Source organism: Panicum virgatum, chromosome 5N (genome assembly GCF_016808335.1).
Source record: "Panicum virgatum strain AP13 chromosome 5N, P.virgatum_v5, whole genome shotgun sequence".
In the NCBI taxonomy this organism is placed as follows: Eukaryota; Viridiplantae; Streptophyta; class Magnoliopsida; order Poales; family Poaceae; genus Panicum; species Panicum virgatum.
In genome coordinates this window covers 69,651,166-69,674,992 of record NC_053149.1, presented here as the reverse complement: position 1 = coordinate 69,674,992, position 23,827 = coordinate 69,651,166, and the positions used below count along the sequence as shown (strand labels likewise).

The window sequence follows — 23,827 nt, the reverse complement described above, 5'->3', positions numbered from 1 at the left end:
GTGCCATATATATACAACAGGCGCGGCCATAAATCATCCAGGATCGTGATCGGACTCCGATCCCGAGATCGAAACGGGGTTCTTTTTTTAGAACAGATCGATCGAAACGGCCGGCCATAATAATTAATTTATTATTAGAAAAAAGAAAGTAAGAGACGAGGAGTTTAATCATGCCAGCCAATTCAAGCGCCGTCGACGCAGCTAACAGCTAGCAAGGCGTACTAGGCGGCTATGGTGCGGCCACCGTCGGCGCAGATGACCTGCCCGGTGATGTAGGAGGCGGCCGGCATGCAGAGGAAAACGACAAGCGACGCGATCTCCTCCGGCTCGCCGATGCGGCGCAGGGGAACCCGCGCCACCTCCGCCTCGCCCATCTTCCGCGCCACCTCCGGGTCCAGCTTGAGGCCGCTGCTGCTGGCGATGTCGGTCCGGACGCCACCCGGCGCGACGCAGTTGACGCGCACGTTGTCCTTCGCCCACTCGACGGCGAGGCTGCGGGTGAGCTGGTTCATGGCGCCCTTGGTCGCCGAGTACACGGACAGCGCCGGGTAGGAGACAATCCCGCCGATGGAGGAGACGTTGACGACGCTGCTGGAGTCGCCGCCGCCTGACGACGCCGCCACGACGAGGAGTGGATGCGCGAGCTGCGCGAGGTGGAAGCAGGACTCGAGGTTGGTGGCCATGAGGCGCGCGTAGTCCTCCGCCGTGGTCTCCGTGGCGGGCCGGAACATGGTCTGCCCTGCGTTGTTGACGAGGATGTCCAGCCGGCCGCCCAGCTCCTCCCGCGCAGCGGCCACGAGCCGCTCCCGGTCGGCGCGCGCCGCGACGTCGCAGGCGGTCCCCGTGACGCGCGCGAGGCGGCCGTCGGCGGCCCACCGGCGCAGGCACTCCTGCAGGTCGGCGTCGCCGCGGGCGCAGGTGTGGACGCGCACCCCGAACCCCGCGAGCTCCTCCACGATCGCGCGCCTGCAGGACGGACGAACCATGAGCGGCAGTATTAGTATAATCCGGCGACGGACCGACCGGCCGGAGAACAAGCACGGACGCGCGTGGTGTCTCACCCGATCCCCTTGCTTCCTCCGGTGACGAGCGCCGTCTTGCCGGCCAGGCTCCACCGCTCCTCCCTGCTCCGTCCGCTCGCCGCCATAGCTAGCTTGTCTTGGGTCTGAGACTCTGAGGCAGAGCCAAATATGAATGGATGGATCGTTGTCCATGGCAGTCGCGGTCCCGACGGGTATATATCGCATTCACGAGTGCGGCGCGCATGATGGATCGGAGACGATCCCACTGCATGCTTTGGATTCTCCGCCGTAGACAGAAGGATGAGCAGATGCCTTGCTCCGTGGCTTGTCCTCCCTGGATTATTATGCCGGCCGGCTCATAGCAAGTATAATAACTGGCTCATAGCAAGAGAGAAAGCTAAAGCGGGCGCCTGGCAAATCGTTCGCTCGAAACCGGCGAAATGGCTCGTTCATCTCACTGTAGCGCATTAATCGTCAGTGGGGTCCGGCACCGTCCGGCGTGCTCCCAGCTGGCAGCCGGCAGCCGGCAGCCGGCAAGACTATTATGCTTGCTCTCATGTTGCGTCGCTGTCGCGGCACCTAGCTAGGCATTGACCCTTCCGCCCGCTCATTGTTTTGTCATGGAGCCGGCCCTGGATCAGGAAAACAAGATGATTGATTTCCTTTCGTTGTCGCTGCGGGTGGGTGAGGGTGTGAGGAGGCTAGCTGGTTTTCTTGAGGCAGGCCCCTGCTTCGTGTTCCCGTCGGCGTACGGGTCATTTCCTGGGCTTGTCTAGTTGATCTCTCGTTCAAGTGGCAGATCGACCCAAACCTAGCTTGCGCGCCTGCTACTGCACACCCTCGCAGCTTCAGCGAGAGCTCAGTAGCTCACGCGCTGGCGACGAGGTGGCCTTCGTACCAAACGGAACCACAGCCGGAGGCGCGCGGCGGGCCAGCCCAGGAGAGCGTGCCGTGCCGCGAACGGAAGCGCGATGCTGATTCTACAGTCGACCGTGAGGTTCCAAACTCACGGTCGACGACCCGCGCCACGTGGTGGGCCCGACGACCCACGTGATTACCTCCTCCCACGGCCAGAATCTTCTCGCATTTCCTTTCCTCTCCTCTCTCTATTTCTCTTTCTGTCTAGATCCAGCAGGCCTCTGTCTTTTTCTTCTAGCAGGGACGCGAGCTTCGCCCGGCGAGTGCGCGGGCGGGATGGTGGCCGCCGCTCGCAGCCCTAGTGCTCGCCGGAGGCGGCGGCGGCAGGGTCTTCCCCCACTCCTCCGGCGCTCGCGGAGGATGGAGGCGGCGGCGGTATGGTGCGTCCCCGGTGCTCGCCGGCGGCAGGGATGGGGCAGCGGCGACGAGGAAGCTCGTGAAGGACGAAGGCGGCGGCGGCGAGGGCGCCGGCCTCCGGCGGCGAGCTCCGCCGGGTAGTTTTTTTATTTGGATGTACATTTTTTGTTTCTTCCATTTGATAAATTTCTCTCTGTCAAAATTTTTCTCGTAAAATTTTTTTTATCTCACCAATTTGTTTCTTGAAATTTTTTCTACACACCAATTTTTTTCAATTTGAAAATTTTTTTGACTCAAAAAAATGTCTAAATTTATTTTTCTCAAAAAACGATAAAAAAATTTCTAAAAACGGGGGAAAAATGTTGTCGAAAAATCGACCGTATGGGACCCTCCCGTACGGTTGACCGTAAACTAGCAATACCCGAACAGAAGGCCATTGTCCATTGATGCCAACGCGTCGAACCAGAACTTTCCTTCTCTTTCTGCGGTATCAACACCATTCCACTTATCCACTAATCAGTCAGGCCCATTGATGCCGCATCTCTGCAAGCCATTCAAACATGATGAGCAACCCGGCGAGGTTATCTTGGACAATGCAAGGGCCGAAGCCAACCGTTAGGTCCTGGGCTCCCGGCTCGGCCTTTTGGTCATCGGCATGGTGCGCCCGCGAGGCCGCCGCGACTCAACTCAGCAAGGTGTTATTGCCTTGGAAAAAGTCTGTTTTACCTCCTTCAACTATTACGAAAGTTTGGTTTTCCTCCCGCAACTACGAAACCGTGTACTTCACCTCCCTCGAGCGGTTTTGAAGACTGTTTCACATGAAATTGAATTTGCAATGATTTACAAAATTAGACTCCACATGAAATTGAATCTAACAAAATTCAATTTTATGTGGAGTCTAACAAAATTAGATTTTCTATTTTATGATTTTTCTATGATTTACAATGATTTTTCATAGATTCAACCAAATAAATAAAAAAGACAGACAAAACCTTGGTAGCAAAAACTTCAGACTAAAGCATATCATATTATATGTTCAATGTGTAGATCTTCTCATGTGGAGTCTAACAAAATAGAATTTTTCATTTTTTTTTATAATTTACAATGATTTTTAAAAAAATTCAACTGATTTTTTTAAAAAAAGAAAAAGACAAGACTATGGTTACTGTAGCAACTGCGGTTACTGTAGTGAAAACAGTCTTCAAAACCTCTTGAGGGAGGTAAAATGCACGGTTTGAAAAGTTGAGGGAGGTGAATTACCCGGTTTCGTAGTTGCGGGAGGAAAACCAAACTTTCGTGATAGTTGGAGGAGGTAAAACAAACTTTTTCCTATTGCCTCACGTTTTAGCCGATCAAGAATTATTGGGCCTGATTTCTGATGGACCGTAGAAAAAAGGAAAAAGTCATTTTCACCTCCCTGAACTTTGGGGCTAGTTTGCGTTTCCTCCCTGAAGTCGAAAACCAGATTCGTTTCCACCCTGGACTACGTAAACCGGGCACGGCATTTCCACCCTGGACTACGTAAACCGGGCACGGCACCTCCCGGAGACCATTTTCGAGCGGTTTAGTCCGACGTGGAGCCAGCTCGTCCGTCTGCCGTGTCCCGCGCCTGGATGACTTGGCATTGGGCCCACCTGTCACTGAGACGGGCTTGACCGGGCTAAGAGACGGCACCGCCGTCCGTCTCACCCTCTCGCCATCCATTCCCCCCTTTCTCCGGCCGTTCTCCACGAACCCTAACCCTAGCCCTGCTCTGGCCGAGTGAGTGCCGGCGGCGTAGGCGGCGGCGGGCGGAATCCCTAGCAAGCTGACGACCTGCTCGATCGGGCGAGATGTCGAGTTCTCAAATCCAGGCAGCAGCAGCAACAAAAGGAACCTCTCCTGCCATACAAGTAGCCAAAATTCTATTCGGACAGTTAGAACTACCAAAAAGGTAACATTGTTCTGTCAACAATTCAGCTTCTATGGCAATATATCAATGTGTGTAACATCTGAATTTTATTGCTATGTTTCCAGGCAAAAATATTAGGTCTTGTGCATACCATGGCAAAGGCAAGGGTGACAACTACATCTGCTGGAAATGCTTCTGTGAACCTGCATGCACGCGCTCCAAATTCAGCAGCCACTTCCAGTGTTACAATCTCAATCAAAGCTGGATCAGCCTCAGCCCAATGCTCGGCACAAGAACCAACAAAGAAAAAGCAACACCAGAAGGAATCCACTTCAAGATTGCCTATGCTTCTCATGGCTCCATGGGATTCTGCCAAGCTCTAATGCCTTAGCAAAACTTGTGTCTCAATAAGTCATTTCAACCGAACATGTGGCTTTGCCTGTGATGTGTGCCAAACTTATGTGTTATTGTGTCTGTCATTTATGACAAACTCGTGCCCTATTCTGTGTTGTAAGCCGGACATGTGGCTCAAATTGTCCTGTATGGTACTATTTGAATGTGGTATTTCATGCTATATGTTCCTTGGTGCCTTCCTTTGTTTCTGTTCTATGGAGATGTATTCCACAACATTGTGGTTTGTCATGCAATATAACACAACTTGCATATATTGCACGACACAGATTGCACATAACAACATAGATAGATACCACAGCTTCAGTTCAAATTACACAAATACAGCACCTTACACATACCACAAACATCACTAGTTAAACACAGGGTTCACAGATCACAAACTACAGCAATTAAACCACACAGTTCACATACTAATAGCTAACCATACAGCTACATTAAGCACCTACATCATTAAGCACTGACCACAGTACCAGCTCCATTTCCTAACCTAGGCGAACGAACATTGCTCCAGCAGCCAACGAGGCAAGCAAACCCAAGATCCACAGCTTCATCATCCCTGATTTCTGCGGCCTAGCCCTATTGGCAGCGGTCAAGGCAAGATTTGCCGCCTTCAGCTCAGCAATCTCCTTCTTCCGAAGCTCCATCTTCACCACTGCATCAGCAAGAGCAGCCTTCACCTCCATCCGTTCACGCCTAAGGGCCCAAACAGCGTCACGGAGGTCCACCAGCAAGGTTGCGACGAACAGGTCAACAGGTGCTTCATACCACCCCATGAAATCGCACCCTCCATGCTGCAAAAGTGTACCAATCCATCGAATTTAACCCAACATTGTTCCAAGCACACTAAATCTACTAAAGAAAGGAGACTTACCCGAGCATTGTAGCACTTGAAGTACCTCCGGCCAGGATTGTCTTCACTCCAGGAGATCCACAGCGCCGCTTTCGTGCCGCAGTGGCACAGGACGGATGGCTCGTAGTCGAAAGGGCCCCTCCGGTACGGGATGGGTGAGGTCCGCCGTGAGCCATCCCCGTTCCATGGGCCGCGAGCATTGCTTGAGCTGAGCGAACTCGACATCTCGCCCGATCGAGTAGGTCATCAGCTTGCTAGGGATTCCGCCGGCCGCCGCGTCGCCGCCTACACCGCCGGCGGCGGCGGCAGTCACTCGGCCGGAGCGGGGCTAGGGTTAGGGTTCGTGGAGAACGGCCGGAGAAATGGGGGGGATGGATGGAGAGAGGGCGAGACAGACAGCGGCGCCATCTCTTAGCCCGGTCGAGCCCGTCTCAGTGACAGGTGGGCCCGATGCCAAGTCATCCAGGCACGGGACACGGCGGACGGACGAGCTGGCTCCACGTCGGACTAAACCACCCGAAAATGGTCTCCGGGAGGTGCCGTGCCCGGTTTACGTAGTCCAGGGTGGAAACGAATCTAGTTTTCGACTTCAGGGAGTAAACGTAAACTAGCCCCAAAGTTCAGGGAGGTGAAAAGGACTTTTTCCTAGGAAAAAACTAGGGGCCCTAGAAAAATAGAGCCCTGTATAGTCGCACGGGCCACACACACCCATAGACCGGGCCTGTAGACCACCACTGGGCATTGTCTCAGGTGCCGATATTTTGCACCACGGTGGGGCGTGTCAACCCAGGCAGGATCTATGTTGACATAGGGGTGTGACGGTGAGCGAAGGCGTGTACTAGTGTTGCTCTTCCTCGTCGAGGTTGTCCGCACTAGTTCCTGATATCGCTTCCTACAGGGCTAATGTACCGGAAATTATCCTGCAGCGGCATATTGGATCATCTCCGCCATTGGCGGACCCCGGGAATAAGCAGAGCTTGTGCCGCCGTCCCGCCACACGCCGCCCACGTCAGGAGGAGGGATGCAAGGAGGCCCACCACTGTGCCAAACGAGCCGGATCTGAAGGGAACGCCGGGGCGGGGTGGGAGGGAGGCCGGCCGGAGATCCCACCTTCGCTTCGCGGCCGAGCGCGAGCTCGAGCCGGGCCGTCATGTCAAATCGAGGGAGAAGGCGTGAGGGCAGCTGAAGCGTCCCCTCATAAGAGAAGACTTTAAATGTGATACAAAGCACCAGTCCCAGGAGGCTGATGCCACATTTATTACATCAGATGGTTCAAAACCGTACAAACCTTGGAGGACACTCGATACAGATAATGATAATGATTAACCAAGCTACGACATAACACCAGACCGCAAACCACATAGGGTCTACCACGGGCTCAGAGTACTGCGACAGCGGAGGCATCTCGACAGGGCCGGTACCACAAGCAAGGTTGGGTGTAGAACGGTAACCCTACTCGGCGTCGTCTGGTACGAAGTCTGGATCTTCCTATGTAAAAAGTAAGAATGGGGTGAGTACAAACGTACTCAGCAAGTCCAATCACACCCACGGAGGGGGGTTATATCAGAATAATATGCCTAGGTAAATCAAGGATAAGGTTATGGTTTAATTTGCAGAAAAACGATATTTTATGCAGGGGTTTGTTTTAAAGAAAACCTTTATGAAAATCAATTTCAGAAGTAACACGGAGTTTCCAATTTTTAAACTGCTACCGGACTCCCCGTCCGTCGTAGCACACGGCACAACTGCCGGACACAATTCCAAAACAACTCACACCAGCCCATCCCAATGAAACACTAGTTATGTGACCACACCATAACTCGCCCAATACCGTGGGCACGGACTATTCAAATAGATTCTTAACTCTGCAGAGGTGTGCAACTTTACCCACAAGTGGGATACCACAACTCGAACACCGTCGAGTCGGTGTAGATCCCAACATAGCCATTACCCACCTTAGCTAAGCCTGACTAGCCATCACGGGATGCACCAGGGGGGTCATTGACCGTTCACTTAGGTATAACCGGGCATAAGTCACTCGGGGCTTATCCCTTTTCCTCAATCACCCGTTGCTCTCAGCTCTCCTGATAGCTACCACACCAACTAGTGGGATTTATGCTACGCCGTTGCCCATTCAACGGTCGAGTGGTTTGCACGATAGTGGAGTTAGGTGAGATGACACACCAACTCGGTCCTTAGACACGACAAAATGGATATCTCCCTTCTTTTGCCTTGCCACATTGGCACAAGCACACCAAATGGCAAATACGTAGAAATGCCATCCATCCCGTCTACACTTTCTTTACAAAAACACCACATTTATCCCATCCCATACGCACACATTTTCTTTAAAAATAAATAGTAATGTGAGTAAAGTCCTAAGCATTCTAATATCGATTAACGTCCGAGCAAAATCAGACATTAATCTAGGTAGTCAAGGAATGGTCATCACAAATCAAGGAGTGGCTATCCAACCGTGTTTTCATGCAAGCAAAACATATGCAATTTTTATAAAGCAGGCCATTGGGTTGTGTTCATAAAAACTAGGACAGAAACATGCATCAAAGGATGAGATTGAACTTGCCGTCTTCGTAGCCTTCGGGAAAGTCCTGTCCTTCGGGCTCGGGGTCGCGGAACTGGTCCTCGTTCTCCTGCTCACAGTACTGCTCGTTGACGGGTTCTCCTTCGTTCACTCCGTGGTCTACAACGCACACAAACAAGCATCCAATCAAAACAAAGATCTATCGTTGAGCTCGAATCGGAATCACATAAAATATGGAGATAGAAGTGACATCTTTGAGTGGTTTGGTACTAACGCGGCCCGAAACTATAATAGAAGTGACATGGTAAAGTTTGGGGTCAATCGGAGTTGTTTCGGCGCATGAAATAATAGGTTTTGTAAGGGTTCAGGGGCTAGATCAGGAAGCGGGGACCTACTTGTAATTATTTTCTTGAGAAGAGAGGGGTCTGTTTGTAATTTCTAGAAATATTTGGACTAAACTGAAAGGGTCAAGGGTATACTTAGTACTATGTTTTTAAGTGGAAAGGTTTACTTGAGATTAAAACAAAGGGCAGGGTTGTTTTTGGATAAGAGCCATAAATGGGGGGGTTCTTTATGGAATAGAGGGAAGGGGGAGGGCCTAATGGCAAAACTGCCATCTCCCTCCTCCCCTCGCACTGGGAAACAGGGGAGGCGGTTGGGGGCGCCGGCGGCGGCCGATTTGGCCGTCCTGGACCACGGCGGCGGCCGGGAGTGGGGGGAAAAGGGGCTAGGGACACTTGGGGTTTGATTCCCCGGCTCATCTCGGGCTGGGGCGGCGCTCAGAGGCGGGGCGACGCGGGCCGGCGGCGGCGGCTCCACTGAAGCGGGGCGGCGGCGCTAGCACTGGGGAGGGAAGGCGGCGGTGGCCAGGGAGGTTTGAGTGTGGAGGAGCGGCGCCGTTGGGGAGGCTTTTATAGCCGTGGAGAAGCGGTGGCGCGGTGGAGGTGGCTGGCGGCTCGGCGAGGCTTGCGGGCGGGAGTAATGGCGGGCGGCCGCGTTAGGTTGTTGCGGAGCGGCGTGCAGCGGTGAGGGCGTTGAGACCGCCCACTGTGGCACGTGGAGGGGAAGGCTGGCGCTGGCCTTGGCGCGGGCGGCGAGGCGGCGGCTCTGCGGCGGCACTGCTGCTAGGCGTCGCGCGGCGCGGCGGCTGCACGCGGGCACAGGGCGAGCGGGGCCGGGGCGAGGCGCCAGCGGCGGGCGTCGCGGCGTGCGGCGGGGCGGTGATGGCGGGGCGCCGGTCAGGCGGTCGCGTCGTGGCGCGCAGGGGCGAGGCGGTGCGGCGTGTGCGCGCGAGCGGCGCCGAGCGGGGTAGCGGGCAGCGGGCGGCGCAGCGACGAGCGGTGCGCGGCGCGCACGTGGGCACGGCGAGGCGCGCGCTCGCGTGCACGCGGCGGGGCAGGAGCAGCAGCGTGCGCGCGTGCGCCGCGTCGGTGTGCGCGGCGCGGGCGGCCGTGTCGTGGCGGCGTCGCGGGCAGCGGCCGGGAGCGGGGTCCAGGGGGCGTGCGGCCGTGCTCGGGGAAGGACGGGCGCGTGCGGGCAGGCAGGCCGGAGGCGGGCGGCGCGGCTGGGCGCGCGACAGGGGAGGGAGGAGAGGAGAGAGGGAAGGAAGGGAGGAAAAGAAAGAAAAAGGAAAAAGGGTGAAGGGAAAAAGGAAAAGAAAATAGGAAAAAGAATTAAAGAAAAAGGAAATGGGGAAAAGGGAGGGAGAGAAAGGAAAAAGGAGGGGGAGGGGCGGTGCGCGCCAGCGGCGACCGCGGCCGCGGTCGGCCACGCGTGGCGTGCGGGCCGCGGGAGGTGGGGCACGCGGTCGGAGGGGAAGAGGGAAAAAGGAGAGAGGGAAAAAGAGGGGGGCGGGATTCGCGGCGGCCGGTCACGACGCATCGCGTTGGATGGGAAGGAGATGGGACGTGGATTGAAGTCGGGTGTCGGGTCAGATCTCCGGGGATCGGGAGATCGGAACAGGAGGGTTTCCGGGAAGTTAGGGTTAGGGTTTGAGTCGAGCTCAACAACAAAACAAATTTAGCGCATGATTTATTTTGGTGAGTTTTCGGGATGTCACAGCAGCGCGGGCCCGCACCTCCGCCGGCCACGCCCACGCCTCCGCTGCTACGCGTCAGCCCGCCCGTGTGCGCCCCGGTCGACCGGACCTCCCCCCCTCCTCGCCCCAAATTTGAAGGTTAAAATCAAGAAAAACAACTTCAGCAGACTCTCAACTTTAGTCTCTAAACTAGGGAGGCCTCTAAATCTCCCCCTCCACCCTCTAGACCTGGAGGGTCTCTAGGGAACTCTCCATACATGGGCCCCACTCACCAGCCCCACTAGATTTGGATGAGGATTGAAATATGAGAGCTTCTGCTGAACTTGGATGTATTATTTGGAGGCTATGAGATGGGGACCAGCCCTCAAAAACTATACGAGGGCTGTGATTTATGGGCTATTCCTGGAGATGCTCTAATGGTCCACACGCCTCTAACTAAACTAACAAGAAGAATCACCTCTTGCTAGCTAGTTCATGCATTTGCTTTTTTTTTTTGAGAGAGAGAGAGCGCGCTTGTGACTTCACCTACCCGAAGATTGAACCTGATATATTATTGAGTAACCGGTAGATGTAATTAATCTGGACCATTGAGCGAGGATATTGTTAATTTCCATTTGTCATGCTCTAACACTTCATAGGTTGCAAAGTCAACTGTAAGCGCTTACCTCCTGCAAATTTCAGACAATCGTTTACTTCTTATGCTCATCAGACAAACTTGATCAACTTTGCATCTGCATATGAAGAATTTTCAAAGGTCCAATTAAATTTCTGATTTTTGTAATCCATAAAACTTTCTTGTGTTTTGTTAGTATGTTTTCATTTTTTGACTATTTTTTTTCATGAATTTATGCTTATATTTTCGGTTTTCTTCCTATTTTATTATGGTACGTTGGTTTTTGATAGGATGGATACAAAATTCGGGTGATAGCTGCCTCCGTTTGACTCGATTTTTTTTTATAATTTTGAGTGATTTGAGCGTCAAAAACACTCAAGTGATGGTATAATCCAAATCACTCGACTCAAGTAAGGAATAGACATATCCTTAATTTATTATTGGAAAATGAAAGTAGTACTTGACGAGGAGTTTACTCATGGCAGCCAATTCAAGCGCCAGCTAAAAGCAAGCAACTAGCAAAGCCTACTGGCTAGGCGGTAATGGTGCGACCACCGTCGGTGCAGATGACCTGCCCGGTGATGTAGGAGGCGGCCGGCATGCAGAGAAAAGTGACCAGCGACGCGACGTCCTCCGGCTCGCCCATGCGGCCTAGGGGGACCCGCGCCATCTCCGCCTCCCACATCATCCGCAGCACCTCCGGGTCCAGATTCAGGTGGCTGGTGCTGGCGATGTCGGTCCCGACGACGCAACCCGGCGCGACGGCGTTGACACGCACGTTGTCCTTGGCCCACTCGACGGCGAGGCTCCGGGTGACCTGGTTCATGGCGGCCTTGCTGGTCGCGTACATGGACATCACCGGGTAGGAGATAATCCCATTGATGGAGGAGACGTTAACGACGCTGCTGGCGTCGCCGCCGGCTGACGCCGCAGCGACGAGGAGTGGATGCGCGAGCTGGGCGAGGTGGAAGCAGGACTCGACGTTGGTGGCCATGAGGCGCGCGAAGTCCTCCGCCGTGATCTCAGCGGCGGGCCTGTACATGGTCTGCCCGGCGTTGTTGACGAGGATGTCCAGCCGGCCGCCCAGCTCCTCACGAGCCGCGGCCACGAGCCGCTCCCGGTCGGCGCGCACGGAGACGTCGCAGACGCTCCCCGTGACGCGCGCGAGGCGGCCGTCAGCGCCCCACTGGCGCAGGCACTCCTGCAGGTCGGCGTCGCCGCGGGCGCAGGTGTGGACGCGCACCCCGAACCCCGCGAGTTCCTCCACGATCGCGCGCCTGCAGGACGGCGCGCAGGCCCAAGCATCCTCATCGATATAATCCGGCTATCGGCGAACACGTACGCAACGACGCAAGAAGTAAATGAACTCACCCGATCCCCTTGCTCCCTCCGGTGACGAGCGCCGTCTTGCCGGCCAGGCTCCACCGCTGCTCCCTGCTCCGGCCGCTCGCCGCCATAGCCAGCTAGCTTGTTTTTTGGTCGGGGGGCGGGGCACAAGATGAATGAATGGATCGTTGTCCCTGTCCATGGTAGTCGCGGTCTCGACGGGTATATATAGGCGGGTCATCAAGGGCTTAGCTACCTACCTGCTCCCTCCGTCAACATGCAACATTGGGACAAAGATGTTAACAAACTGTGATTACAAGCAAAAGCTATGTTAAGAAACTGATTACAATGTACGTGCGCCACGTGTTGAGATGCTTTGGGCGGGCGTCAAACAATTTACAATTGCAGTCCACCGTGCGTCCTTACCTACCGCACGCGGCGTCGCCGCCAATGATGATGTCTTACGCACGTGGGCACCCACGCACGGCGACGGTCTGGATTACAGGTTACGGACGGTTGCGATGGAGGCCCCGTTTGAGTAGTGATGCGTACGACTTCATTAATAGGTCAACGTGGAGAGCTAATTTTAGTCACCGCCGTTCACACGCGTTTTAGGTTTTTCTTTATAGAAAGGATTTCGAAGCTTCTATCGACTGAAGGCGGTCCCCTTTTGCTTTATTTCAAAGCCGGTCCTTTTGCCTCATGATGGAGGTCACTTCCAATACGGTACGGTGAAGGAGGAAAGGAAGCAGCACCAGCATCTTCTATTACTAATTGAAAGTTACCTGAATCCACCTAGAATCCAGATATCCACCTAGAATTCAGATTCTAGATGGGAATCCAGATTCTAGGTGGACACTCTAAGAAATAGTGATTATAAAAAAATTAACTAAAAAACCAACCTATTGCTCCATATTGTCGTGTAGAAATCCTAGAAATTCTCACGAAAATTAAAAATATCCAGCCTTCAATTCGACAACTCTAATCATACATTAATTTTTTATCTTTTCTAACAAATTACCCGCACCTGCTATTATGAAAATAGACTAAATTAACCTCCTAAACATATCTAAATTATCCACCTCTTTTATTCTAAAAATCTTAATTAACCACTCTAATCTTCATGTAAATTACCACCTACGCCATTATAAAAAATAATGCAAATAACCCCTAAAAATTACATATAAATTATCCAATTATGTCATTATTAAAAGTTAAAGTCCTTTAAATCTAAATCTAAATTACATTATTATAACAAAGTATTAAAATGCACCAATATAAAATTCTAAATTACTATTTCTATCATTATCAATATATTATTTATGTATTGTTTATATAAAAATACTACCTACGACATGTGTCGCCATGTATTCTTGCGTGATAGAATAGATAAGAACACCAATTTACACATAAATAGTTCAATTAAATATACCAAACACACATGGAGGTGTGATACAAAATGAAATCTATTGTAACTAGATAATGATAAATTTGTATTTTATAGTATGTGTTAGAATATTTAATAGATGAAAAAGAACACATGAGATAATTATATAATTATTAGGTATAATACTTAATTTTATATTAATTGTAATTAGCATGTGTGGGAGCACGGGTTGATAGGCTAGTAGTATCTAATTTAGATTCCAATCTTAACGGAAAATTGTGGTTTACAAGATTATTTCCAGGCATCAAACCACAATTTGAGTAAAGCTTCATGCAACTATATCATCCAACAGTGGGGGTGGGGGAGATTAACAGGCCTGATGGCTAGACCGGAAGCATTGGATGAAGAAAATTCTATATCCAAAACTTTTCGATTGCATATTAGAATGTTTTTACATGAATATTGCTGGAATGTGATTTCTATTTAATAAATTAAATTTCGTATGAATCAAACAATTAAAGTTACCACCACTGTACTTCTATTATACATGCGCTAAAACATAGGAGCAGGCTTTTATTCAATGGCTTATATACAATCAAGTTTGTCTAAAAATTTAAGAGCACTGAACCATCCAAAATAAAACACGCTACATCTCAACAAAATGGAACAAAAATTGCAAAATTCAAGCAGCATAGAGAGGCTCAGCTCACCTGATTTGCTGGTCTACCTTGTAGAAGAGCATATGCCATCGGACAAGCAAAACAATTTGAAGCGGAAATTCTAGATTGTTTGGTTGCATACTAGGAACTTATCCATTTTGATACCTTGGCATCTCAATGCATTTCAAGAAATTGAGTAACAAGAATTGGAAATTTATTGAGGAAAGATTTGAAAAGCGATTTAGTGGGCGGAACGGCAAGTTATTATTAGTATGCGGTAGACTTGTGTTGATCAATTCAGTTCTATCTAGCTTGCCGATGTTCATGATGTCATTCTTTAAGGTTCCAAAGGGAGTTCTTAGAAACTGGAGTACTATAGGTCAGAATTTATTTGGCAATACGATCAACATAGGAAGAAATAAAGACTAGTTAAATGGAAGATTTTGTGCCAAGCAAAGAAACAAGGTGGTTTGGGTATACAAAATCTGAATTTACAAAATGAATACCTTCTTAGCAAGTGGCTATTTAAATTGGTAATGAGGAGGGGATTTGGCGAGAATTGCTAATTAAATATCTAAAGAACAAGATGTTACGTCAAGTTATAAAGAAACCACGAGATTCACATTTTTTGTTAAGCTTGATGAGTGTGAAGGACCAATTCCTTAGCCTGGGTTGCTTCAATTTGCAAGAGGGAACACAAATTAGATTGTGGGAGGACATAGTGCTAGGTAACCAGCCGTTGAAATCTCATTATCCATCCCTGTATAATATCGTACAGTGGCAGAAGTGTTTAGTTCAAGATCTTTAAACATCTCTTTTAGGAGATCTCTAATAGGTGCTGAACTAAACGACTGGTATATTAATCTTGTAGCAAGATTTTAAAATGTAGACTTACAGGAAGGTCGAGATACCTTTCATTGGTCCCTTTCATGCTAACAGGTCTTTTTCCGTGCACTCCATGTATAAACATTTGATTAACAATGGAACAAGAGTCACAAAGGAGATCTGACGTGCCAAGTTACCATTGTGGTACTTGAAAAAGGGGTAGTGCTTACAAAGGATAATTTAGCTAGAAGAAATTGGAATGGTAGCAAAACTTGTAGCTTTTGTCACTCTGTAGAGACTATCCAACTTCTTTTTTTTTATTTGGGAATGAGCTTATGCTAGATTCATGTGGCGAGCAGTACACATCGTTTTTCAAATTGCACCATCTCTAAACTTTAAGAATTTGTTTAATCGATGGTTAAGGGGGCAATATCCAAACTTATTGACAGGGGCAGCCTCTTTTTGTTGGGCAATTTGGCTCACAAGGAATGAAGTTGTTTTTCACAAATGTCAACCAAGAACTTTTATGTAGGTTCTTTTCAGGGAACGCATTGGCTTCAACAATGGGCGCAATTACAGCATAATGACGATATAAAGAAGATGATGATCCAGGCATGTCAGTCACCAGAGATATCGACTCTTTATTATTATTATTATTATTATTATTATTATTATTATTATTATTATTATTATTATTATTATTATTATTATGCCTCCTATGGTTGGCTATTTAGTTTATGGATTGGTTTTTGATACTTTACTTACTTTTTTGAACCTGGTTCAGTAATCAGTAGTAATATTGTCATATTGATCTACTGCATGTAAGAATGTGTGGACTGATTTCCTCTTAGCAAAGGGGAAGAAGCCGGAACTCTTTATATTATCTAAAAAATCTCACTCGTAATTTAAGCTATCTAATTTTGATTTGCTGCTTGGCTTAAGGTTGAAGAGGACAGGCAAGAGCTGCCGACTCAGTTGGCTCAACTACCTCATGCCCTGACAAACTGACATAAGCGCGGCAATCGCACGCATGACGAGCTGCTCCTCATCCTTGAGCTCCACTTCAAATCTACAAGTGCATTACTTGATGGGATGGACGGACATTGAGATCAAGAACCTCTAGCGGACGCGGGTGCAGAAGAACGCGCTGCACCTCTGGGTGGACACCAATCCCCAACAGGCAACATCGTCGTTGTTCCGCAACGCAGTTCATTACTTCATTGCTACTAGATGCCACGCCTACTCGAGAACATGGCCGCCGATTGGGCACCAGAAAGATCCGAGAACGATGCGGCCACGGCGTCCTCGCTGCCCTCGGCCGCATTCGCCCCGCGTCCCACCGCTCCTGCAGCTACGCGAACGCGGTCCTTGGACCTTGGCACCCGGGCGCGTCGCCGTGCAGCCTTGTCCGATGACACCACCGGTTCCGGCGAGCTGTAGGCGAGAATTCACGTGAGTTAACGTTGAGATAGCGTCAATGGTAGATATCGATGATGATAGAGCAAACTTTCAATGTTATTTTTCAACCCTCGGTCTTTCAGTGGTATTTCTCTAAAGTTGTGATATTTTAGTGGTATGATCCAATTTTTCTATATTTATAGTTTGGAGTTAGACTTTCCTCAAAGCTGCCAAGTCAGCTAGCATATAATATTTTATTAAGATGGAAGAGAGAAAGGGGCTCCTAGAGTAAGAGTTTAAATAAATCTGAGCCATTGAATTTTAGAAGAAATAAAACAATTAATTAAAAGTAAAAAAAATGCTAGCGTGCCTTTTCCCCAAATCACGCATGCTGTTAGTCCACTCCGCAAGCTCGTAACGATTCTGCATGGTGGCATGCAAATCACAATGATAATTCTGTTGGCCGGTTATATTTTACAGTGAATGGAAATAGACAGAGTTACTCCCTCTATTCACTTTTGATAGCTATATTTCACTTTGACACAATGACCAAGAAAAATAACCTTACTTATCATATAATAAATGCAACACGGACTTTTTTGTTGGTCCTCCAATGCTTTAACTGGAAACTCCTTGTTATTAGTGCTATTTATTGCCACATCCCATGCCAATAGCAAATATAGCTATCATTTATGAACATTTGAGTTTTTGAAATATATCTATCAAAAGTGAATGGAGGGAGTACAAAAGTTGAGAAAATATCCCGATGTTGCCATGTACTTTATTAATTGGGCAAGGTCACGTACCATACAACACGCTACATACAGGTCTTTTTTTTTTGCAAGTCACGTTACAGGCATGTACGTTAGATCAAGTCCTACCACTAGATTATGTCATGATACATATGTGCACCTATCATGCTACAAAAGTCATAGACACCGGTGATATAGTTCTAAAAATATTTTTGGGTAATTTTGCTCCTGGACACTTTACAATATTGATTTTTGCTGGTGGACATTACTCAATTTTGTCTTTACTTATGGACACTTTTTAAGTATATATATTTGCTATGAGACACTTTAGTCATTAAAATAATGATTTCATGGTTTAGAGAAGAGAGAAAACAAGTAAAATGACCAAAATACCGCACCCGCGCCGCCGGACTCCAGCGCGCGGCAGAGGTGGGGCACCATGGCGCCGGCCTCCTCCACTAGGAACCGGCACGCGGCGCCCGAGGACGCGAAGGCGGCCAGCACGGCGACGGCCCGCTCGCGGGAGGACGGAAGGAGGTCGCCGCCGGCGGAGTCGAGCAGCGCCGCCACCGCAGAGACGGCCGCAGTGGCGGCGGGCGCCGGCCGCGCCGCCGCGGTGCCCGCCAGCTCCTCCAGCGCGGCGGCGCGGGACGCCGCGGAGCCCAGGCGGAGCCGGGAGATCAGCGCGTCCACGCCAGAGTCCGCCGCGGCGGCTGCGGCGGCGGCGACGGCGGGTGGAGCCGGCATGGCGAGGAGGCGCGCGTCGGCGGTGACCTGGGACAGCGAGGCGGCGGTGGACGAGAGCAGGGAGACGGTGTGCAGGTGGCCGAGCCTCAGCGCGTCCGCGGCGGCAGGGGGTTTTGGATGGGTTGAAGGAAGGGGTGATTTGGTCATTTTGCAACTTTTCTCTCTCCTTCGTTTCAAAAATAATTATTATAATGAGTAAAGTGTCTTGTGGCAAATATGTATACTTGAAGAATGTCCATGAGCAAAAACAAAATTGAGTAGTGTCCACTAGCAAAAACCAGTATTGTATAGTGTCCAAGAACAAAATTACCCAATATTTTTCTAGCCAAGTTTGTCACGTATACACGTTATTGTCATGAACATATTTTTTTTTGAAGTAATCAAACACCGCACGTTTGTTTTTGTTCAAGTTAAGAAACAAATCTGAGATCTCAAATAATTCCCATAGCCGGCACATCTCAACTAATCTGCATGCAAGTTAGATCTAATTCTATATTTTCTGATTTAAATATATAAAATAAATATTAAAACTATTACTTCCTAAGAAGTAATATGGAATTAAATCAACAGCCCACAGTGACTTCAATGTACCGTAGCAAAATCCATATTTTTTTAAACAATATGTTAAAAGTTGGACCATTAAAAATGTTATTACTTATGAGTTTTATTGTTACGAGCTAGTAGTTGATGCTAACCATTGGAGGAGATATTATTGGCCACGAACAGTTTGACATAGAGATAGGTTTCTCGGGCTCCACGAGGCTTTACTAGTGAGCCTGTCCCTGTCCGGTGGGCATCGCCGGCGGCTAAGGGGATGTACAATCTAGAGATAAGCGATCGTCTCTAGAAGATTGAAATATGAGTTAAAAAGTAGTACAATCTATAGAAAGATCGTCTCTAAGCAGTTTAATACTCCCTCCATTCACTTTTGATAGATATATTTCAAAAACTCAAATGTTCATAAATGATAGCTATATTTGCTATTGGCATGGGATGTGGCAATAAATAGCACTAATAACAAGGAGTTTCCAGTTAAAGCATTGGAGGACCAACAAAAAAGTCCGTGTTGCATTTATTATATGATAAGTAAGGTTATTTTTCTTGGTCATTGTGTCAAAGTGAAATATAGCTATCAAAAGTGAATAGAGGGAGTACTTTGCATGTAGTCAAGATCAGTTTAGTGCTTTGCATGTAGTCAAAATCTGTTAGTCTTCGTACAATGCTGTTGGACGTGGCGTCTCAGCCTTGGGCCACGGACCTTTTCCGTCGTCTCATGACGACGAGGCCTCCGTCTCCTAGAATCGACGGGATTCTTTTCGCAAAAAATGCATCCTGGCGATTGGACTGAAAAGTCCCGTTGTACGTGCACCGACGGCATGGAAAACCGGCGCCTTAAATAGGCATGGAAAACCAGCGACTTAAATATTTGTTTAATAGGACACCTCGCAGTCGCAAGGAGCTTTGGTTTCCATCCATGATTCATACGACAGGCCATTCGAGCTTATGAATTGCTGCATTGCAATTTCATACATGATCAGGATCAGGACTTGTAATTTTGAAGCTGCTTGGGCCTGCGGCGGCGGCAGCTGCAGCTGCAGCTGCGGCATCTTCCTCCTCTTGTTCAAGGCTCCAGAAGCCCAAGTGGCCTATCCTCTGTTCTGAATTCATCAACACATGAGACGCTGAGGAATGCCAACGCGGAAAAGCGAACTGAGCTTGTACAGGAGGCAAGCAGATAGAGGGGCTGTTTAGTTCCAAAAACGAAAATTTTTGGATGTCAAATCACATGTTTGACCAGATGTCGGAAGTGTTTTTCGGACACTAATTTAAAAACTAATTTCAGAACTCACTTGGAAACCACGAGACGAATTTTTTGAGGCCTTTGACCGCGTCATTAGCACTTGTGGGTTACTGTAGTACTTATGTCTAATCATGCACTAATTAGGCTTAAAAGATTCGTCTCGTCATGTACATCCAAACTGTGTAATTAATTTTATTATTTAATTACATTTAGTGCTTCATACATGTGTTTAAAGGGAGGTGAAATTTTTTGGGTGAAATTTTTTGGGAACTAAACGGCCCCAGAGACTGTTTGTACTGGCAGGCAAGAAACAGCGGACATGTTTGAGTTAAACCACATGCCCTTTGTTTCTTGACTGTCAGATGTTAGCATGCCCGAATGATAGTTGTAGATAACGTTGAAACAAATTTTCTGGATCCTACAGTGATAACTGCTGGATAGATGGAGGTGTCTATGCCGATTAAAGATGCCTTAATCATGACATGTTCTTGCAGTTGCAACTTGTGGGTAGGCTCTGACAAAGCTTATATATATATAGTATGCCTAACGGACTGACTCTGACAAAGCTCTTATATAGAATGCCCGATCGACTGAAATCGGAAGAGGCCAATTCTGGCGTTCATTTTATTATAGGCACTTTTAGAAGAGAATCTTGCATATATAGAGTACTAAATGAAGTCTATTTGCAAAACTTCTGCACGGATGGGTGTAACTTTTCACGACGAAATTAATGACGGTAATTAATTTATGATTGGCTACAGTGATGATACAGTAACCATTTTCTAATCACGCGGTAAAAGATCTCATTAAATTCTTCAAGGTTCCTAGCACAGGGGTTGTGAAGTTGGTTTTGTAAATTGATTTTATTTAATAATTCTAATTAGTGGTCGAAGTGTGTTCTAAGATTTTGTAGGAACAAACCAAACAGGACTTATACCGCAAACCAGAACTTGAAATTCAGAGAATCAGAGTGCTCTCAAGTTTTTTATGCGAGCTGATAGCATGGAGTCCGTCAGGTTTTACAATTTTTTGAGCAAATCATTGTACTGGCATGAGATCCATCACGAAGTTGACTTTTTTTAAGAGAACTCTGCATCACCAAGTTGACTGATTTTTTTTAGAAAAAAGATTACCAATCCGGCCTCTACATCCGTAGAAGACCAAGTTGACTGATACACAAAGATGTTTAGAAACAAAAAGAGACAATGTACGTCCACCACGTGTTGAGATGCTTTGGGCGTCAAACATTTGCACGGACGATGCGGCGGAGGCCGCGGCGCGGTCACCATAGGTCCATAGCAATAGCCAATAAGGCCCTCCTCGGCTCATCAGTCAGCGGAGGAATGGACGGGTACGCGAAGCTGGGTGCACGCGGCTGGGAGGAGACGGGCGGCGAGGCTCGGGATCGATGCCCTCCGAGCAGCGCCGCGGAGTCGCTGCCGGCAAGCAAGGTGGCCGCGCGCATGCAAGCTAAGGCGGGGATGAGTGGCGCCGGCGAGAGCAGAGGTGGTCCTTGTGAGAGCCCAGAATTCAAACTGAAAGTTAAATTGGAGATTAACTTGGTGAGACCGGTCCGACCGGTTTTGAGGACCGGTCAGACAGGTGCTTCTTCTTCTGCGAGCGTTTTTGCATCACAGAGCGCCGCATGACAAGCATCGACGCCGGCGGCGTAAGCGGCGGTGCCCCCCCTTTTCCGGCAGCCCCGGCGTCCTGCACATCCTCATCCACTCCCGCAGCTCAAGCCCCATCTCTCTCACTCTCGTATTCACCTTCTTCTTCCTCTATCCACCATGGTTAGGGGTTGAGCGAGGTCACGAATTTCAGCCGAATCCGTGAGCTCTTCTCCATAGATCCCAAATCCACCGCACCCGGAGTTCCTCCACTTCCCTAGCGTCCCCCTCGACCCCTCCTTCGTGAGCCCCATCGCCTGAGCCGCCGGGAATCGCCGATTTTCCGGCCGCCGACCACCAGTGCGCCCAAAATGCACCTCGCCGTCGAACTCCATCGTCCGGCCATTATTTTCTTTGCCCAACTACTCAAATCGTCTCTAGGTGATGCACTGAAGCTCATGCTCTCCTCGTTCCTTCGCATTCGTTGAGTTTCCGCGCATGTTTCTGACCATGCCGCCATGGCCGCGCGCCGCTGGCCATGTTCAGCCACTTCTTGTCGAGTATAGCACCTATGGCCATGTGTCCCTGGTTACTTAGATCGTGTAGAGCCAGCTCTCGCCGCCGGGCAGCCTCACCGCCGGCGGGAACGAGGCGCCGCGCCGCCGGCTCCGGTACTGGCCGAGTTCGGCCTGCTCGGCCGGTCTGACTGGAGTGGCTCCCCCCGGTCATAAGCGGCCTGACCGCTCAAATGAGCCAGTCCGACCGGTCCAACAGGGTTGACTCTGTATTTTGTGTAGATGATTATTAGTTGCTCTCGGGTGATACTAATTTGATAAATAGAGGTTTTGCATGTGTTTCTCATGTCATATTCATTCATGTAGAACCCACAACAGAAGAAGTCGTGTACGAGGCGATTGCGGAACCGCAGGAGCAATCAGAGCAATCCCAACAAGAGGTCAGCGAGAACCCGGCCCACGGTCCAGTTGATCCTAGCGCGGAACTGCAGTCCGAAGGCAAGCCCCGGAGCATAACCTAATATTTTAACTTATGCAATGTTATCTATTTATTTGATTTATGCATTAAGTTTCTAGGCGTTGAATGAAACCCTAGTTGCATGATCTGTAGGTTCCATTGGCCGATATACTAGTATGTGTAGCTCGTTAGCGTTGCTAAGCTAAATAAGATTTCGGTAGAAGTCGAGTAATATCATGTTACTCGCGAGATATAGGATATCTCTATAATTCGGGTGTATGGAATATTGGAAGGCAGAGGAAAGAAAGGAAATTGTAGACCGGGCGGGAACTGTAAAGTCCTGTCTGTGTCGATTAAGGAACGTACCGTTGTTGGCCCTGCTGATCAAGTTTAAATTGTACTAACCACATACCGGTAGTAGGAGGTAGTCGAAACCGGTGAGCCTAATACTGCCTCACTTCGAAAGTACAGAACTTCATCACCACCCCTTAGGGCAGTCGAGTGGCCGCAGAGAATTGGGATGCATGTATTTACTTTAGGTGGTCTCTCGTATGGCTCGGCTGACTATATGTAAGTGGGGCGGTTCTGTAGTTCGAGGCGGGGAGGGAAATGGTTGGCTCGTATAGTCCGACAGGGCAAATACGTGCCGTGTTGGTTAGGTCCACCTTGCAAGGTTAAATCGGATCGATTCGCCGTCAGTCGCTCTCGGATATGAGTACCTTGGTCACCGCATTGCATTGTAGTAAAGGATGGAATGGAAACAAGACGGTAAAGTGCGATGTTATCTAATCAATTGTTTTTCCACCCTGATTGCTATAGAAATGCCAACTTAGAAGAATAGTCAATCGACTCTAATCTTGAGCTAAAATATTGAAAGTAAGGATTCATTTTTAGTTGCTTTTGGCAAAACAAATCCACTAGCCAAAAGCCTTACATACTAGGAGTCGGCTAAGTATATACCAATAGTCGGGTAAGCCTTGATGAGTATTAGTTGCTTAGGGCTATGTTGAACAATTATTTCAGGACCTGCACATGTGGATTTTTGTCCGTGCTGCGCCAAGTTCATTTGCATGGACGCGGAGGGCTGGAACGTCGAGGACCGGACGCGTAGTTTCGGAAGTACGGAATTGCACACTCGTGGGCTGAGCATGTAATTCATCTTGGCAAATATGTATATAGTCATTAGTTTAAGTTTGTCAGACTTTGTTTCAAATGGCAGTTGGAGTGGAAAACTTATGTGAGGGTTGGAACTCGGTTTGTAAAACTTTATATATCGTACTCAGTCTGTAAAGAGTTATGTTGACTATGTCATATTTGTATCATTCGAGCCCACCTTCGTGTGGGACTACCAGTATTGTTTCGATCGGGTTGTGGGTTGAAACAGGCTGCCAAGTTACATTTAATTAAGTTAATGCGCCTGATTTGTTTATTAATGGCCATTACGCTTAATTAAGCTGGTTTAATTTGGCGGTTCTGTCACAGCTGGTATTAGATCCGAAATGTGCTGGGGGTGGTGCGGGTATGACTAATTTCTAAGTTTATTTTGGAAATGAAGGTTATATTAGTTGTGTGGAGTCGTTTTTCGTATTAGCCCTATATATAAAGCTGTTACGGGTAATTGCTGACTGGGTTGGGATGAAAACCTAGGATGTTTATGCATCATGTGCATCATGCATTCATTGCATTAATGGTTTTTGGTATAAAG

General features: G+C 48.8%; 2 protein-coding genes and 1 long non-coding RNA gene across 3 annotated transcripts; 1 reads left to right on the top strand and 2 right to left on the bottom strand.

Annotated features, from left to right (window-relative positions):
• Positions 1 to 66: 66 nt before the first annotated feature.
• On the bottom strand, positions 67 to 1,454 carry LOC120672865 (noroxomaritidine/norcraugsodine reductase-like). The gene is made up of 2 exons (XM_039953470.1): positions 1,062 to 1,454; positions 67 to 966 (listed from the first exon to the last, which is right to left on the bottom strand). The coding sequence occupies exons 1-2, from the start codon at positions 1,145 to 1,147 to the stop codon at positions 222 to 224; spliced, it is 831 nt and encodes a 276-aa protein (XP_039809404.1). The 5' UTR covers positions 1,148 to 1,454; the 3' UTR covers positions 67 to 221.
• A 2,649-nt stretch (positions 1,455 to 4,103) lies between these two features.
• On the top strand, positions 4,104 to 4,762 carry LOC120672064. The gene is made up of 2 exons (XR_005673951.1): positions 4,104 to 4,230; positions 4,314 to 4,762. It is a non-coding gene; the product is annotated as an uncharacterized LOC120672064 (long non-coding RNA).
• Positions 4,763 to 11,051: 6,289 nt separating this feature from the next.
• LOC120672198 (noroxomaritidine/norcraugsodine reductase-like) lies at positions 11,052 to 12,171 on the bottom strand. Its single transcript, XM_039952507.1, has 2 exons — positions 12,017 to 12,171; positions 11,052 to 11,922 (listed from the first exon to the last, which is right to left on the bottom strand). Exons 1-2 carry the CDS (start codon positions 12,100 to 12,102, stop codon positions 11,178 to 11,180), a joined length of 831 nt encoding a protein of 276 aa, XP_039808441.1. The 5' UTR covers positions 12,103 to 12,171; the 3' UTR covers positions 11,052 to 11,177.
• Between the last annotated feature and the right edge of the window lie 11,656 nt (positions 12,172 to 23,827).